At 38.4% G+C, this 18,887-nt stretch overlaps 1 protein-coding gene across 8 annotated transcripts in view; it reads right to left on the bottom strand.

Annotated features, from left to right (window-relative positions):
• PJA2 (praja ring finger ubiquitin ligase 2) overlaps positions 1-18,887 on the bottom strand; it is a 40,637-nt gene that overhangs the window by 4,108 nt on the left and 17,642 nt on the right. For 5 of the 8 annotated variants that reach the window (XM_021379741.1, XM_021379744.1, XM_021379743.1 and 2 more), the window contains exons 2-8: positions 18,096-18,308; positions 15,637-16,684; positions 12,830-13,012; positions 11,181-11,366; positions 9,450-9,558; positions 516-630; positions 104-219 (exon numbers count right to left, since the gene is read on the bottom strand). In XM_021379741.1, coding sequence (XP_021235416.1) covers positions 104-219; positions 516-630; positions 9,450-9,558; positions 11,181-11,366; positions 12,830-13,012; positions 15,637-16,684; positions 18,096-18,294 — 1,956 coding nt within the window. In that variant the 5' untranslated portion in view covers positions 18,295-18,308. Of the gene's footprint in view, positions 1-103; positions 220-515; positions 631-7,717; positions 7,901-9,449; positions 9,559-11,180; positions 11,367-12,829; positions 13,013-15,636; positions 16,685-18,095; positions 18,309-18,887 lie in introns of those variants that run through there. The other 3 variants (XR_002433191.1, XR_002433192.1, XM_021379746.1) reach the window with 3 other exon arrangements.

Genomic DNA, 18,887 nt, shown 5'->3' with positions numbered 1-18,887 from the left:
AGGTTGAAACTGTTCTTCCTGTAAGAGTGCAAATATTCAAGCAAAACAAAGAAAACAAAGAAAACCTGCCAAAACCAGCCAAAAAGCATACTGTTGCACTTACCTTCTCTAACCAAAGGGTGACACAAGGCTTGTGAAACAAATGATGGCAGGGTAGCTCTGTTATGACTTCATCTTTTACATATTCACTGCAACATATAGTGCAGCACTGTTCTTGACCTACAGCCAACACGCAGAAAAAGTTTTAATATCTTTTATACGTCTAAGATTAACTGAAATTAAAACTGATATACCAGCAGTATCACTAATGACTAAGAAATATAATCACACCTAGTAAAGATTCATTTTCCAGAAGTTACAAAAGTTAAATTCAGTTCAGTTCAAAATTCAGAAGCTCTTAGTACAGTATTTAAACATACCGTGCAGCTAACAAGGCTGTATCTATGCTATTACAAAAAGCTAAATTTGTTCTTATAAGCATAGCACAAATTAATTCTTAATTGCTTTTTCCATACCATCATGGTCATCTGTGACGATAATCTGTGGCAGACAATCTATGCTTTCCTTAGTAGCCGGTGGATGAGCCTGTTCAACATCAACTGCAAGAGACTCCAAATGTGCCAGAGCATTCTGAAAAAGGTGAGCAAGTTCTCTTACTCACAAATACAACATTTCATATAAAAACAAATAAGCAAGAAAAGGATCCCTGTCAGACCAACAATTAAATCATTTTTATTTTTGTAATGAAAGATCTGAAACTGAAGGTCAAAACAGTATCAGGTTGTTATTCAGGTTTCTCAGCATTTCAGCACAGATGCACAACTTATTCTCTAATGAATGTTCATGTTATAAAAAGAGAGCAAGTAAAAAATACAGTAAACCTTGCCAATATAAAACTGTCTGAAAAGAAAAGCCCCAATAATGCAATTTTTGGCTTCAAAACTAGTATTACTCAAGTGTGAAGAAAAAAATTAAGTACCTGGGCTACAATATCAATCTATGATTTCAGGAAAAAGCAGGATCCACATGGATATTTATCATCTGTATAATGACTTAGGATGATCTGCACTTTGAAGTCATCTTACTTGAAACAAAATTAAATTTTTCACCATAGAAATCCATTATGACACCAATGCCAAAGCAGGCAGATTTGATGTTTACATCTTATATTCAACCACACTACAATTTTTTCTTTCTGCTGAGGAATCTTTCAAAAAAGCAAATATAGCCAATCCAAATTCTAAGAAATGCACCTGGTTCAACAATACAACAGAACAAACTGAAGAGCCATGAACACTTAAGCACTGAGTGCATATCCTGAATTAACAATCCTCAGCCTTCAAGTACAACTACTTACTGTTCTAATCAGGATGAAAAGTTATTTATTCTAATGGCCATCAAATTTTCTGCTAAGAATTTTAAGATAAACTGACATTTTTATAGCGTCTATCATTTACCTAGTAACAACAAAAAAACCCAACAAATTAGAGAAACACTGGATGGTATGTGGACTCCTTCAGTAGCCCTTTCTCTGGATCTTTAAAGTTATCAGTCACAGACCGTGAATATGTCTGCTCTTATCACAGTGGCAAGGTAGCTCGGGTAACCATTCCACCTAGCAGCTTTCCACCTACAGTCAAATATTTGTGGTAGCATAAAGATCAGCAAGAGCTATCAGACAAAGACTCATGGCTCTACTGCTGTAAGTATTCTCATCTAGAAATTCTAGTTAAAGAAAACCCTTAAACAATTGTTTGTGGTGCAATATACAACTCTACTTGCAAAACAACTACAATCCTCAAATTCCTCAGACTTAACAGCTTAAAATCATTCAATTCTGCTACAATGAACAATACTTCCTTACTAACATAAAGTTGACTTTAGTATTTCTAATGGTATTTTGCTGCAGCTGTGATGGTCTGAGAATATTTTGTAGGTAAAAGTACTGTGTTTAACAAGATTAACAACTAAAGCTGGGAAAGCTAAATGAGATCCAAGGCAGATGCAATATTGCTTACGTCAAGTCTCTGTGTCTATGTCCAATATTAGCATTATAAAACAGAAAATAATTTACAGAAGCATTATTTGCTTTTTGAAAGCTACATAAAAGAAACATCACAGACAATAAGCCTCACAATGACTCTGATGCTTAAACTACATCTTCAAAAACAAAGCAGACTGAAGGAAGGTCCATTATGTAACTCGTATAACTTTGCTTTCAAGGCTTCATAGACACTCTAGTTTTCTTCCTCCTATTAAACATACGACTGCTCACCACTCCGTGCTCCACAAACCATATGCTGGACACTGCCAAAGACAAAAGTGGTATGAGCTACAAGGATTTGAGCTTCTCACATCTGTGAATCATGACTGGAAATACCCATAAGTGAAGTCAATAACAATGAGGAGACTTCTAACCTGTTCTTCACTGCTACTGAAGTAAACCAAACACAAATAAGTGACAAATGACAACTAAAAAAAACCCACACATATTGGTAGAGAAATTTTAGGACAAACTGCTTTAGTAGAATCCCAGAGTCTCACAGAACACAGCTTGATTGTTTTTAATATACATTTGATTTTTCCCTCCTCCAAATGTCAAAGTTGTGACAGACCCCTCTCTGTTCCCATCAGTCAAAGGTATAACAAATTAGTTTTGCTTGATTTTTTTTCCCCCTGAAAACTTCCTGAGCCATGATAATTGCCACCTGTGATAACATAACTTGTTAAAGAGTCTACTATTTTAGTTAACAGAAGGAGGATAGCGAGGAGGATTAAGTAAACCAGTAACAGGTTGAACAAACTCAGCTTTTGGATAAATTTTTAATGATGTCATAATCGAAAACTTAGCCTAACCTGTTGATCAAATCAGAGTAATAGAATAGTATCATGCATATCATGTCTTGGGTTGGAAGGGACCTTAAAGATCATCTAGTTCCAAATCCCCTGCTGTGTGTAGGGACTCCTATTAGGAGAGATCGTCCAGAGCTCCATTCAACCTGCCTTGAACAACCCCAGGGATGGAGCATCTACAGCTTTTCTGGGCAACCTGTTCCAGTGTCTCACCACCTCCAGAGTAAAGAATTTCTTTCTAACATTTAATTGAAACCTATCCCTTGTTCTGTCACTACATTCCCTGATAAAGATTCCCTCCTCATCTTTCCTATAGTGATGGAAGGCTGCAATGAGGTCTTCCCAGAGCCTTTTTCTCCCTAGGCTGAACAAGCCCAACTGCCTCAGCCTGTCTACACAGGGGAGCTGCTCCAGCCCTCTGATCATCCTCATGACCCTTCTTAGGACCTGCTCCAACAGCATCACGCTGATCCAGTGGTGGGGGCCCCAGGCCTGGACACAGTATTCCAGGAGGAGTCTCATGAGATAGGAACACAGAGTGACAATCACCATCTTCAGCTAATTAGGTACAATTTTGATGCTGAACAGGATATAGCTGGCCTTCTAGGCTATATGAAGACATTGATGACTCATGCTGAGATTTTCATTCACAAGTCCTTCTCCACAGAAGAACTTAATCCATTCCTTACCCAGTCTGTATTGACACTAGAGGCTGTCCAAAACAAGGTGCAGAAAATTACACTTCGCTGCATTGAACTTGATAAGGTTTGCGTGGGCCAGTCAAGCTCCTTCTGGATGGCATCCCTTCCCTCTATTGTGTCAGCCACCTTTCAGCTTGGTGTCATCCACAAACTTGCTGAGTGCACTCAATCCCACTGTCAATGCCGTTGACAAATATTACGTAATACTGGTCCTAATCCAGACCACTGAGGAACACCACTCATCACTTGTCTCCACCTGGACACTGAGCGACTGATAACACCTTTTAGAATGCAACCATGAAATCCATCAATCAAATCCACATCTTCTTACTTAAGAGACGAAGATTTTGTTCAGTACTGAATCAAGCACTTTGCACAAGTCCAAGCAGATGACATCAGTCACTCCTACTAATGCTATAACCCCGCTGCAGAAGGGCACCAAATTTGTCAGGTACAATTTTCCCTAAGCTGTCAGCAACGAACTCTGTTTTCTATGTGTCATAGCATAGTTTTTAGGAGGATTTGCTCCATTACCTTGCTGTGCACAGAGGCGAGACTAATCGGCATATAGTTCTCCTGGACTTTCAATTTTAAAAAAATAATGAAAAGAGTGTTATATTTCCTATTTTCCAGAGGCAAGATACTTAAAGATAGCCAAAGCTTAGATTTCTACATTATGAAACCTACGGTGCAAAAGCATTTTTGATTACCAAGAAGAAAATGAGTTACTTTTTCAACTTACAGCAAAAGCAAAGGTATATCAGACTAACATAGAATAGACTAAGCAAGACTTAACCATCATGTTCGCCTTAAACCAATATGGACAACCAGTGGATCAGGCCCAGCCAGCATGGGTTTGTGAAGGGCAGGTCCTGCTTGACCAACCGGATCTCCTTCTATGACTGAGTGACCCGCATGGTGGATGAGGGAAAGGCTGATGTGGTCTACCTAGACTTTGGCAAAGCCTTCAACACTGTCTCCCATGGTATTCTCCTGGAGAAGCTGGCAGCCCATGGCTTGGACAGGTACATTCAAGGTACAAGAGCTGCCTGGAGGGCTGGGCCCAGAGAGTGGTGGTGGAGAGTTAAATCCAGCTGGGGACCGGTCATCAGTGGTGTTTCCCAGAGGTCCGTGCTGGGGCCTGTCCTCTTTGATATCTTTATTGACGACCTGGATGAGGGCACTGAGGACACCCTCAGTAAGTTTGCAGATGACACCAAGCTGGCAGGAAGTGTCGATCTGCCTGGGGGCAGCAAGGCCCTACAGAGGAATCTGGACAGGCTGGATCTCTGGGCTGAAGCCAATGGGATGAGGTTCAACAAGACCAAGACCCAGGTCCTGCACTTTGCCCACAACAACCCCAGGCAACGCTACAGGCTTGGGGCAGAGTGGCTGGATGGTTGTGTGGAGGAAACGGATCTGGGGGTATTAGTCGATGCTCGGCTGAGCATGAGTCAGCAGTGTGCCCAGGTGGCCAAGAAGGCCAATGGCATCCTGGCTTGTAACAGGAATAGTGTTGCCAGTAGGAGTAGGGAAGTAACTGTACCTCTGTACTCAGCACTGGTGAGGCCGCACCTCAAGTACTGTGTTCAGTTTTGGGCCCTCACTGCAAAAAAGACACTGAGGCCCTCGAGCACGTTCAGAGGAGGGCAACAAAGCTGGTGAGGGGTCTGGAGCACAGGCCTTATGACGAGCGGCTGAGGGAGCTGGGATTGTTCAGTCTGGAGAAGAGAAGGCTCAGGGGTGACCTTATCACCCTCTACAACTACCTGAAGGGAGGCTGTGGTGAGGTGGGAGTCTGCCTCGTCTCCCATGTAACTAGCAATAGGACAAGAGGGAATGGCCTCAAGTTGCGCCAGGGGAGATTCAGGCTGTACGTTAGGAAATGCTACTTTTCTGAACGAGGGGTCAGGCGCTGGAGTGGGCTGCCCGGGGAGGTGGTGGAGTCACCGTCCCTGGAGATGTTCAAGAAACGTTTAGATATAGCGTTGGGAGACATGGTTTAGTGGGGTTATTGGTGGTAGGTGGATGGTTGGACTGGATGATCTTGTAGGTCTTTTCCAACCTTGCTAATTCCACGATTCCATATCTAAGTAAAACTAAAGTAGTACTACTGACATTATTTTTAAACACTGTAAGATGCCTAGTAGCCTAAGAATTAACAAATATTCCCTTAGAAAGTTGTTATAAATTGAGATAAATACGTAGATAATATGTAATTGCAGGACAGGCATGCTTCGGTTCAAACATGGAAAGTTGTTCAAAGGCCAAAATAAAAAAATATATGCAGGCAGTGAAATCTGCAAAGTGAGAACAAAAGACAGAGAACAAGCAGGAAACGTATCTAATGAATAGGAACCATATCACTGTAGAAAAAAAACAAGAGAAACTCCTAAAAAAGCCAAAACAGATCCATCTCTAAAATAAGACGGACCATGGCAAGAATATATTAAATCATTCCCTTTACTTTTGCGGAGAGATGAGGAGCATAAAATTAGATGTCTTCATTCTTCCTCATGGCTGCTTTAATCCTTATTTCCCTAAAAGAGCTTTCAAGTCTCATCATCTTGAACTTACATACTAAGATACCCATTGTCATGATCTCTCTACTTGACACACACATGCATTTAATTGAAACTACAAAACAAAAATGGTCATATTAGATTTTTCACATACTTTATACAAAAACTGCATTAAAAATATCATAATAAAAACTGCTAGACATTTTTAAGAGTCTCTTATCCAAACTTTAAAAGTCTTCATTCAGTTTATTTTTTCGTATCATGAAATATGTTTTATAAATAGTTTCAGTCCCTCCAGTGAAATTTCTGTATTCCACATTTCAGAGACTTCTGACCAGCTACTATGACCAGAGTAGAAAAGGTAAAGAAGAGGCTTTGTAACATCATGACATACTTAGATCGTTCACTGTTCCGGTGAAAGATTTCACATTTCTAAATTTGCTGAAGAGTTCTATTACAGCTGCTCTGAAAGTAATGTCCTGTATTTTATGATGTTGACCCACAACATCAGAGGCAGATGGTGGTGGTATGTCAGCAGGAGGCTGATATTCCATCACATTTTGTTGCTGAGTGAGAGATGGCAGCAGAGATGCAGACTGACAAAATGGCATCTGACACAGCAGTGCACATGAAGCAAAGGTGCGCCACTGAATTTCTCCATGCAGAAAAACTTACATTACTTTTGGAGAGACCTATGTACATCTACAACTATATGACTACGAGGAAAGTTTGCTTTTATGCTGTTCTGAAAGCTGTTCCTGCAGAAACAAATTTCTAGTCTTTGTAGACCCAGTGAGAGGTAGGGTTGCATCCTATCTTATTAACATGGTTTATACAGGACTAGTGATTCATATATCTTGTTTTCCATATGTCCATAAGTCTTTGTTTTAATTAATCAAAAATAATTCTGGACAGATAGACATTTTTTGCTCAGTTTCTCTCAACTTCCAGAAATTTAATATTGCCTAGGAGAAATGTTGAACAGTTTAGGGTAATCCTTGCACTTATTTTCTGAACTACTTGAATAATGACCCTTCACACTGGGAAGAAAGGTGTTTTACAAGTTGCTTGAGGGTAATAAACCTCAAGAGAAAGGATTTTAATTCCACTTAATCGAATTAACATGGAGAGTATCACCTTTAAAAGTTGCTTCCTAAGTTAGATTTTCAAAGCAAGAAGAACAGTAACAAATACGAACTAAAATGATACTCTGCATTGCGGTACTTGGAAGGGCAGGGAGTAAATGGAGTCATCAGCTATTGCAAGACATCTTGCTGTTTCAGGCAACACAGATACTTTAGAATTTCTTACAGGGTACTCATTTTGTACCAACAATACAGAAATTAACATCCACACATCATAAGTGTGCTCCTAAATGATAGAATTGAGAACATTAAATCAATTACAAATTTAAGAAGTATCTATACAAGTATGATGCTAACGTATTCCCTTGTAAACAAAGACTTGAAAATTCTTATGGAGGATTCCTACTATTCCAACTATGCCAGGCTCCTGTGTCCACCATCAAGTTTCAGGTACCCAAGTGCTAATTTCAAGCAGTAATACTATTTAAGAGAATTGGAGCTCCCTCTCATCCAGCACCCACAGTGACCTGTACCACAGGCTCCAGAGAACAACTACCTTCCTTTGTACTCATCTTCCTGCTTGCCAAGCAAGTTCAGTGACACTCAGTTCCTGATGACACTAACATAATTACAGCAGCTTCTCTGTCAGCCACGCATACAGTCACCAAGGACTGTGTTTACAGGCCAGCTTGAAAGAAGTTTACACGTTTCTTCTGACAGAACTCAACAATGCTCCTGCCTAGAAATGAGAAAAAAAGTCTCAAGAGAACTGTAATAACCTCAAATTTCCTCTTAACAGATTAATACATAGATAAAAATGGATGGGATTTGTTCTCCCTTTGTACATAATTCCTCTTTCTTCACTGCTAAGGAAGAGGTCAACTTGCTTCTGTAATTCTGTCTTGTTTGATGTAGTAAGAACTGGCAGCTATTTTTCAATATGGATTTTTCCCTATACAACTTCACAACATTGCTTTTAGAATAAGGATATCAGCAGACCTTCTACATAGCAAGAAGCAGTTTTGATGCATCTCTAGACAAGGAAATCTAACAAGATCCTACAAAACTGGAGAAAACCCTGTGATATTCTATCTACAAAAAATTCTGGCCTCCATATGGTTTAAGTGATGCGCACTTCAAGTCAGATTGCTAATGTCAGGTGTGGCCCCTTGACCTCGTTGGAAAATCACAATTAAGCTTATTCAAAAAATGTTGCCTTTATCACTATCTGTAAGGATAAAAAGCTGTATGATTGTTCTACTGACTGTCAGCTTTAGAAAGCATTTTAAAATGTCCTTGGTATTGCGTCTGCAAGCATACCATGACACAATTTGCCCTGTTCACCCCTTTTAACTAAGAGCTACCTGTCAAGCTCCCTCTTGCTATCCCCTAAACTTCACACACAAAACATTCAATTTAATTGTTGCAATGCAATACTAAATATCTACACATCTTGTGACTCTTGTTTTGGCAGAGAATATTCTGCAGAGAAGATTTCTGACAGAGCAGAAATTGTCATGTTGCATGAAACTGAATTTCAGCCAACTAGCTCTATATTCATTCTGACAGTGACCAACATCATATAACTAAAACAAACAAACAAAAAAACAATGATCATAACCATGGTGGTTTATCCACAGTGTACTGAAGACAAACAAATCCAATGAAGACTAGTTCTGAGAAATAAAAATAAGAAACTTCCACCACTACTCTTAAAAAAACTGGGATAATCTATACACACGGATCTAGGTATGAATTTTCTTTTGGTATGTACAAAATCTGTCAACGTTTAAGTGATGTGTTTTGAAACACATTGTAGAAATGGCAATATCCTCATTTTTCCTTTAAGAGAAAATAAATACATGTTCTAAAACTAGTTCTAAAACCAGTGCTGATCAATTACTTCTTGCTCTATACCATTTTGAAGAACTTGAACATTTATTTTCAAACATGCAAACCTAAAAGGTCAAGACAGACCAAGAAAGTATTTATCTAATCTTCATTGAATCTTTGTTAATAAGTTGACTAAGAAAAGCTCTTGTCACAACATGGATATAACACCACCATGGTTAGAACACCTGTACCATTCTCATATATTTTTTGCAATATTGATAAAATATGTTTCCTATCTAATGAAATATTTCCATATGTAATATTAACACACAAAAGAGTACCCTCTGAATTGAAAAATGAATCTAACTCAGTAATCTGTATATCTGTGTATTAAAATAACACACTATGTGCTTTGGTTTTAATTCATACAAAAATTAACAGCTATATTTTAATACCTCCATAGCTTGTGCTAAGCGCTCCTCTAGTGCCATATAAGTGAAAAACTGAGGATCCACATATGAAATGACTTGAGCAACTCCCAGTCCGTCAAACTCATCCAGCAGCCTGAAAAAGATGAGTTTGAAAGTAGACAATGTTTCCTAGTACCGACAACATGAAGACCGGATACATTTACTTGTTGCACATCAATAACACTCTCACTAGGTGATTACTGCAGCAGTCCTGACTTCGGCTGGCTGCCAGGTGCCCACCACTCTCCCGCTCGCCCAGCTTCATAGGACAGAGGAAGGAGAAACAGGCAAATGCTCCTAAGTTGAGATTAAGACAGGGAGATTACATGCCAATTATTCTCCATGGGCAAAATGGACTCAACTTGGCGAACGTTAATTCAGTTTAATATCAGTTAACAGAATTAGATGGTAAGACAAACCTCCTTTCTTCCCAAGCTCTCGCTGGGCTCTGCCAGAGCCAGCTGAACAGTTGGGTCTGGCACTGGGCAGAACCCACTAACAACACCTATGCCCAGCACAATGGTACAGTCACAGTGATACAGACATCTGAAGACCTTGAGGTGAGCTTTTATTGTTGACCACTTCAAAGTAAAAGGGCAAAAGTTCAGCAAATAAATTTCATGTGTATTCTAATAGGCCACTTTTAAAATTGTTCAGATTGTACTTCCATCATGTGTCATGTTTCACAGCTTAACAATCAGGGATCAAATTTTAAAATGACCACCAGCAGAATTGTTACTCTCTGCATATGATGAACAGAAAAAAACCATACTATTAGAGAAACACCCTTCTTTCTATTCTGATTAGTTAAGCAGCTTACCAAAGCTGATCTCCAAAACTCAAAAATCAGTTTATGTCCATATACTACAATTTTCTTGTTAGCTTGCTGCAGTAACTACTTGCTTGTCCCTGTAATAAGATGTACCTTACTTCAACTTGGACTTCCACATGTTAGTCTCTACTGAGCTTTTTGTCAATATGACAGTACTTACACTGTCTTCTTATGAAGACACGTCTACACAGCAAATTTTTAATACTATTAGTAATAAGAAGAGAAAAAGCTTTAAGTCTTTCACTAAAAAGTGTTCAGTCTAGCATACTTGCAATTTACAACAAATGCAATATATTACTCTAGGATTATGTTGTGCAAGTGGCTCTGGTAACTTTCTACCTGCTATTTGCAGGATTTTTCTGATAAATATATTACACTATTCTTCAGCAATTTAAGGACAAAAAAATCGAGTGAAGTATTCAAAATTACAATAACATTAGGTAAGCACATGGCATTTCTAAGAGCAATAAGGTATGTTTTACAACATCTAACTTACTCCAGCTGCAAAGAAAGAAAAGACCAGTTAGAAAGTGGTACTGACTGGAAGGTTGACTGCATTCATACTGCCTTGTTTTTTGTTTTTTATACTCGTGCTATACTTGCTGTCTTGAAAAATCAATTGAAAAATTAAACACATTCCCAAAATATTCAGTGCCCCAGAACATTCCCAGATCACAATCTGATTTAACAGATCTACATCTACCTTCTAGCATAAAAGGAAACCCATAACTTGCAGTACCTTAAACCAAACAACTCAGATTATCAGTCTTTGAAGCATGTACATACCAACAGCTGTATGTGTTTAGACATCTTACATAACAAAAGAAAACAGTCACTATAAACTCACTCAAACAAACGCAGAAAACTATCAGAGGCATACGCACCTCCACTCCACATCGAGGTCCTCACTCATACTGGAGTCATCCTCAAGGTTGTTGTTTCCATCCAACATAAAAAATCCAGGATGCACAAAACCACTAGCTGGATCGTTTTCCTCATCACTGCTACTTTCTATTTCTTCATGATACTGTAACCAAGGAATTTCTCCTTCCTCCAAAAACGTTTGCACCCTTCGAATTAATAAATGAAAATGTTTGTTGCCTTCAGATAAATAAAAGAGCAGGTAAAACTAAGCTAAGGCAACTTCTAAGCATTTGCAAGCAAGAGAGAATACAAATACTACATCAAGGGCTGCACCTATGTGTTTCCCAGAGTCCCAGACTAGAAATTTAACTTGCTTTGGGAAAAAAATAATAGAATTTCTCAGTGTCATCAGCTGGTCCATCCAGACTCTGAACCTACTAAAACCAATGATGCTGCCACAAAACTGTTTTTCATAGAGCTCCAGGTCAGTCATACAGTAAGCAGCTTCCTTTGCATTTTCCCCAGTACACAGTATCCCTGTCACAGCTAACAAATTTAGTGCTAAAGATTTTCTTATTAATCTAAGCTCCAAAATCTAAAAGTTAAAGGCTCTCAATGCCCTGGAGCAGCCTGCCATGGAGAAGCTTGACCTAATTGCCAAGAGATTATTTGTAAGAGAAGCCATGTGCATGAGGAGAAAGATGATTCTTACTCCTAGATTCTCTAGAGGATCAAAAGTCACAGGGATTAGGAATACTGTTTTTCTTATCAAAGAGCAAATAAATAGGAATCGTGTTAGAAATTAGCACATTTGCAGGCTATCCACATCATAGAAAACTAAAGGATACAGAGTTCCATTGCTGCTGTTCTGAAACAGATTGGTTTTCATAATGTTTTCATAAAGCCACTCTAATTCTTAAGATCTCAAGAGACAATGATGCTAATAAAGCAGCAACAGATTAAGACTGCTTGGTGCTAGCTGCTGTATGTCTGCGAGCAGAAGCAGCAGGAAGAATACTTAGCCATGACTTGTTGCTTTATAAAGATCCCAACTAATAATCTAAGGTCAATATTAGATACTTAAAAAAAATTCCTTGGCCATTTATAGGTACAAATTTTTCCTTGCAAGAAAAACAGACTTCTGATAAAAAAAAAAAAAGTTAAAAAGTAAGCTCTCATCAAGCAAATGTTTCAAATTTACTTTAATCACTTACAGGAAAATAAAGGAGAAATGAAGAAATAAAGAACAGCTGTTCCATTCACTGGAACATGAAAAGCAATGACAAACAACAGCTTTGCATGGAGTACTACACAGTTCAGAAGATGTGTGTAAAGAGACATGCGCTATATAATTACCTTGACTAATCTGTCTTTTTTGAGTCAGTTCACCCACCTTGTTATACCTGCTGTTGCTAATTTTTCTTAGAGTGTGAATGCCCTTTCATTATTTCCATACCTTTCACAAAATAGCCAGCATTTATATGACACATCATTTTCCCCTATTTTAAATGTATACATCAAATCAATCACATAGTTGCCCATAAATTATTATTGCCAAGACAGTAACTATTTTTAGAATTTATTTTATTCTGCATAGTGTCATGTGGCTACTGTGTTACTGCTGTCAGAATTTACAGGAACAAATTACTCAATGAAAATAAAGATGTACCCTCCTTGGAAACAAGGGTCTGCGTTCACTTCTACACCACTGCTGCTGCTCAGCACTTCTGGTTCGTGTTCCTCCTTGCCTGGGACAGTCTCCCAGCTCTCATCGCTTGAGGACTGGTCTTTCTCTGCAGCAGCAAAATAGATTGGCCCAGTTGCAGGCCATTCTCCATCACTACATTCTGAGCTGCAATGTAAACAAGGCAGAATGTGGATTTAAGAACTGCTTTAGGGCAAAGAAAACAAGCTTACAAACATGTCCTCTTGCTTTTTGTATGAAGATTTCTCCCCAGCGTAGAAAAGTTTTCAGGGACAATTTTGTGCTACCTATAAATAGATTATATATATGTGTAGAGTTGATTCACATCTCTCTCTCACAAGGAAAGAAAAAAATCTGCCCATCCTACTTAGTGATAGTGTTTTCTCGTTCTCTCTAGACATTTGCAAACCACGTGCAATATCTCAGAAATAGAACTCCACATGCACTTTCTCCTAACAGCATCCTGATGCATAAAAAACCAGTGTTTGCTTAGCAAATGTGCAGAAATGTCAGCCTCACATCTTAGCACATCAAACACTAAGAAGTTCTGACAATCTCTAAGCCATTCACAACAGTCCCTCCTCTGCTCTCTCCTTTAAACCGTACAAAGGTACAGTTGATAGATTACTGAAAACCACTTAAGCCAGTGGCCTTAACAGATGAGTGATACGGAGTTTTTGAAAAGACAATACATTCTATGTTGTACCAACTAACGTTTAAGATTCTAGTACTTCCCCTCCTGACACCTAAAGGTTAGTTAAGTATACTGTAAGACAAACACAGAGTCTCAGAACTATTCCTTCAGTGTTTTCTATTTCACAATCCAATAATGATTATGAACACAGATTATAGTAATAGGAGGGATGTTCTGAAAGTAATGCCTCCTATTTTATTACGTTGGTCCATGACATCAGAAGTGGATGTTGGTGGTATTTCAGCAGGAGGTTGAACTCTCCCACCAATATTCCATCGAATTTTGCTGCTGTGTGACAGAAGGCAGCAGAGAGGCAGCCTGACAAAATGGCACCTGACACGGCAGTGCACATGAAGCAAAGGTGCACCACTGAATTTCTCCATGCAGAAGAAATGCCACTCACTGTCATTCACTGATGCTCGCTGAAGATTTATTGAGTAAAACAGCGGACATGAGCACAGTGAAGTGGTGGGCAGTGTGCTTCAGCAGCGGCAATAGTGATGTGAAAGACAAGCCAATTTCTGGACAGCCATGCACAGCTATCATACTATGAAATGATGAATATCTCAGTCAACTCACCCAAACAAATCAGGGGATTACAACCAGCAAACTATATACAGAGCTAAACGGCACTTTTAATTCATAATAATGTTTTAATTCATTAATAATGGATGCCCAAAACACGGGTCCCACAAATGCTCACACAGGAGTGTCAGGATGTACTGAACCAATACAAAACTGAAGGTGACAGCTTCCTGGACCACATCATTACCAGTGATGGGATGTGGCATCACCAGTATGAGCTGGAGACAAAATGGAAGTCTATGGAGTGGCGATATGTGAATTCCTCATCAAAGAAAAAATTCAAGATGCAGCCCTCAGTGGGTAAAAAGCACTGCACTGTATTTTGGGTAGGAAAGGGGTGATCCTTCTGGATTTCCTGAAAACTAGGAAAAAACATCCACTCTGACTGCTACATCAAGATGCTGACTAAGCTGAAGGCTCAAATTTCCAGAGTGAGGCCTGAAAAGAAGACAGTCTTTCTCTTGCAACACAATAACCAGTCTTAATACCAGCCTGAAGATGGTGGAGCACAATGTCAATCTTGGCTGGACTATCCTACCACACCCACCTTGGGACCTTCTGACTTCCATCGGTTCCTGCTGATGAAAGAGGGACTTCATGGGCAACACTTTCCTAGTAACAGTGCCATCATAGCAGCTACAAAATAGTGAGTACAGCATGCAGGCTCTGCTAATAGGGATAAATATGCTGAAAAAATAGCGTTTTGTAGCTGAGAATTTCCTCTATCAAATAGTGTTATTGTGCTCTATCTGTAGTAGTCTTCATGGAAATAAATAGGAGGCATTATTTTCGGAGTCACCTACCTATTACTATATTGGTAGTCAAAGTTGTTCCAATACTCTTCTGTTTTGAATTTGTATGTACATACATCTTAAAGTTCTCATTAAAAGGAAAGGAGATATAAATGAGATATTTCCTCATAAAAGGAAAGGAGAAATGCTATAGTCATTAATAGCAAACAAAGAACATCACATGCATAAATTTCAAAATTTAGGATTTAACGAAGCCAAATTCTCCAGAGATGAAGAACTTCATTTAATGATTACTGAGTTATATACTTGTCACTTGCCAAGACATGAGACATCAGCTTAGCAAAGACTGTCACCTATCTGCAGTGGTCTCTGCTTGCCATGCTATCCAACACCACATTGTGGGAACTAAAGGACAGGCTCCTCATTCCACCATCAAAAGCATAATTCCAGTTAAAAATAATTCAAAAAAAAAACTTTCCTTACCCAATTCTTATGAACTAAGTTCAATATTTGGAAAAATACCAAAGTCATCACATTATAGTGCAGTAATGTAAAGTGTCATTTATTTAGATTATCTTGGAGAGAGATGAAGGAGAACTGAAAGGAGAAGTTGGCATTTTGCTATATGATCATATTCTGAAATTTCACTACTGTGTTCCATCTGCTAACAAATTATGCAGATTTGCACATTACTTACACATCCAATTCAACCCAATACAGATACAAAAATGGAACTTTACCTGTCTTCATCTCTGTGGGACACTGATAGGTGTCTGCTGCATTCTTCAAACTCATCCCAGAAACTGCTATCATCTAGCATATCTTTTTGTTGTTGAGTTGATGTATCGCTCCTTAGGTCTACTTCTGTGTTGCTTTGAGGACCATTGTACCACTTGGAACCAAAGAACGTACTGGAGCTCAATTTTTCTTTGTCATTTCTGAAGGGAAACTCAGCACAGCCTTGCTGGATTTCAGCAATTTCACCTTCCCTCCCAGATTTGCTTTCTTCTTCATTATTACTTGGAAGCTTCTCTCTGTCCAAATGGCTTGTGGGGTTAAATTTTCTCATTTTAGGTCTCACTATTAGTTCAGGTGAATTTCCTTGTTCAGTCTCCCCATCATTGATATTTAATTCATTACAAGTTGTTACACAGGTCCTGTTTTCAATATTCACCGTGTTTACCTGTAGTGTTTCATGGCTGGCACCACTCAGCTTACTTTTCAGAATGGCTTGATCTTCAGTAGATTTTTTATATGTCCCGTTATTTGGATAGGTCAAGTCTGAATCTGTGCTAAAATATCTCGTTAAAGGCACTGGTCCTGTTTCCTCACAACATTCACTAGAAACTCTGCCATTAAGAGTAGATAATTGGGACCGTAAATGTGTAAGAGATTCCACATCTTTTTCTAACTCAGTAACTATGTTATCCAGTGTTTCCTGAAGTACACCTGCTTCATCTCTCACCAAGCAAAGTTGGTCTTGACAATCATCTTCTCCATCACTGCTATCTGGCTCATAAGAGTCAATGTTTACAAAAGCAATTCCATTGCAACCATTCAAATCATCACACTCTCCAGAAGCATATTTTGCAAGGTCCTCTGAACTTTTATCAGGGCTCACAATGTTCCCTGAGATTTGGCTGCCTTCTACACCATAAGAAAATGGTGAAGGGTTTGCCTCAGAAGTTTGTCTGAACACAGCTTGGGAAATGGGTTCTCCAGTTCCAATATTTTCTAACAGAGGCTCATCCAATAAACCTGGAGAAACTTGAACCAATGGTCCAGAACCTTCACAGAAAGTTGTAAGAAAGTACAATTGAATAATTGAAATCAATGAGTAATCTCATTTACAAAACCTGCTCATGAAAAAAGAAGGGTAGTTAATTGCAAATGCAATGCAGCTTGTTATGGAGAAACATTTAGCAGAGATGTAGTCATTCTTCATTAATATAGTTACATTCTCATTTATATAAACTAAGGCTAAAGAAACACACGTTCTGCTCAGCCTTTGACAGCACAAACCAAGTATTAAAGAAGAAGCATGCTCATAAGAAGCACCTTTACTTTGTTCAGTTAAAAAGGGGTTTTAAGATGAGAACGGGTAACCTGAAAGACACTAGAAACTTTAAAAAGCTGCAACATCTCTTTCCATATGTTAAAACTGGACTACTCATTCATTAACTGGCTGAATTGTGCCTCCTGCCACACTCAAATAAAGCCACTTATTGCTACCATAAATTATGTACTAACAACACTGTATTTTGTACACACAGCTGTGAATGCTACTCTACATAAGGAGAAAATAATAGCAGGGATGAACACAGAATTACAGTTGGTAGTCACCATAACCACAGATTCCATTTGGTTATATTGGACTCCTCTTGCACAAAGGGACAATAAATATTGAGCTCAGCAAGTGTTAAAGAAAGTAAAAATATACATTCTGGTACTACCACAAAATTAATGCTTAGTTTGAGTTATCTGTAAGCTCCATGCTGTTTCTGAATACAAAACTGGCTTGCAAACCTCGATGCAAGTACTTAAAAATTTTATGTTGGTGTTAAGGAACTTAGAAACTTCATTAAAAGAGAAAAAAATGACACATGCACAGTCAAAAGTAGGGAATCCATAACATGTTATTTCAAACACAGGCAGAGCTAGGAAAACACATAAAATAAGTTTTCCATGGTATAAAAAAAAAAAGGAAAAAAATCAGCAGTTTGCTAATCACTGAACCACAAAAAGGGAAATTGTTCAAGTTGTATAAACAGAAGAAAATTTTTAAGATCTTATAGAAGCTGAAAATAATTTTCACTGTAAATACACTGAGGTCAAATACATATTATTTCGTCAATGGTAAGTCAAATATTTCATAGCTTTGTTCTACTAGAAGGTTAGAACAAATTTTCTTCTAAATGTGACTTTCAACATAGGTCTTTCAAGAAAGGCAAAATAACGGGATTCTACCTTATGATTATATAATTGGTTAGGACGCAGTAACCTCTTCAAGCAAAACTGAAATCTAAAAGAATACTTCAGTTTGCTTTGATTACATGAGATCATCTAAAGTGTAGTTTACACATATGTATTACTTACGTGTATACCCTCTTCCCTTCTCTACATTTACCTATGCGCCTTCCCTCCCCAACCCCTAAACACCACAGCTTGCAATGGAATATACACAGAGATATGTACATACATAAAGAAATCTGCTCCTGAACATCACCCAATTCTAATCCTCCATGTTCTCCATTGTGTTGGCGTTGATTTCCATCTTGGCTATTCAAAGATGGTCTGAAACTGACATAAGCATGCCTTCTTCCATATCTTCTACCAGTAATAGTCTGATATCCTCCTGTTGATTTTGGCCATGCAGGTTTGCCAGCTTCTTGACCCATTCCTGCATGAGATTCTGGAGGAAGAAAACAAAAAAAAACAAGGAATAAGCAAACAAAAAGAAGATTGTATTAGATAACAATACATCTCCTATAGTTTTAATCCTCCCCAAAACTTTGATTTTTTTTTTTAAAGCAAGGAAATTCCCATTTCTTGTCTACAAAGTTTTGAAATTCACAAACATACTGTTAAGAACTTCATGTGTTCTGCACATAAATGAAAGCACGTAGCAGTTACAATTTTGATCTACACTAAATATAAACAAGGCCAATCTTGCCCTCACCTTAACAAGCTTGTGATAAATAACAGACTTTATAAAAACAACTGAAACTAAGTCCAGATGCCACAAGACCTCCTTTCTTCTTTGAAAGCAACTTATTCCTGCGCCTGATACCTATGTCATCTCACATAAGACATTTTCAAAAACTGTAACAGAAAAGCCTTCATGACATACAAGGCTACAGCCCATGCATGGTTGCTATTATTGCAGGAATATTCAATATTGATGGATCATAACACTTAACAAGAAAATATGGATTAAGAGCTACACAGGAACTAGAAAAACAATATGGGAAAGCTGCCAACATTCCAGTGA

This window comes from Numida meleagris, chromosome Z (assembly GCF_002078875.1).
Source record: "Numida meleagris isolate 19003 breed g44 Domestic line chromosome Z, NumMel1.0, whole genome shotgun sequence".
NCBI lineage: Eukaryota > Metazoa > Chordata > Aves > Galliformes > Numididae > Numida > Numida meleagris.
This window is presented reverse-complemented; position numbering and strand designations above follow the sequence as displayed.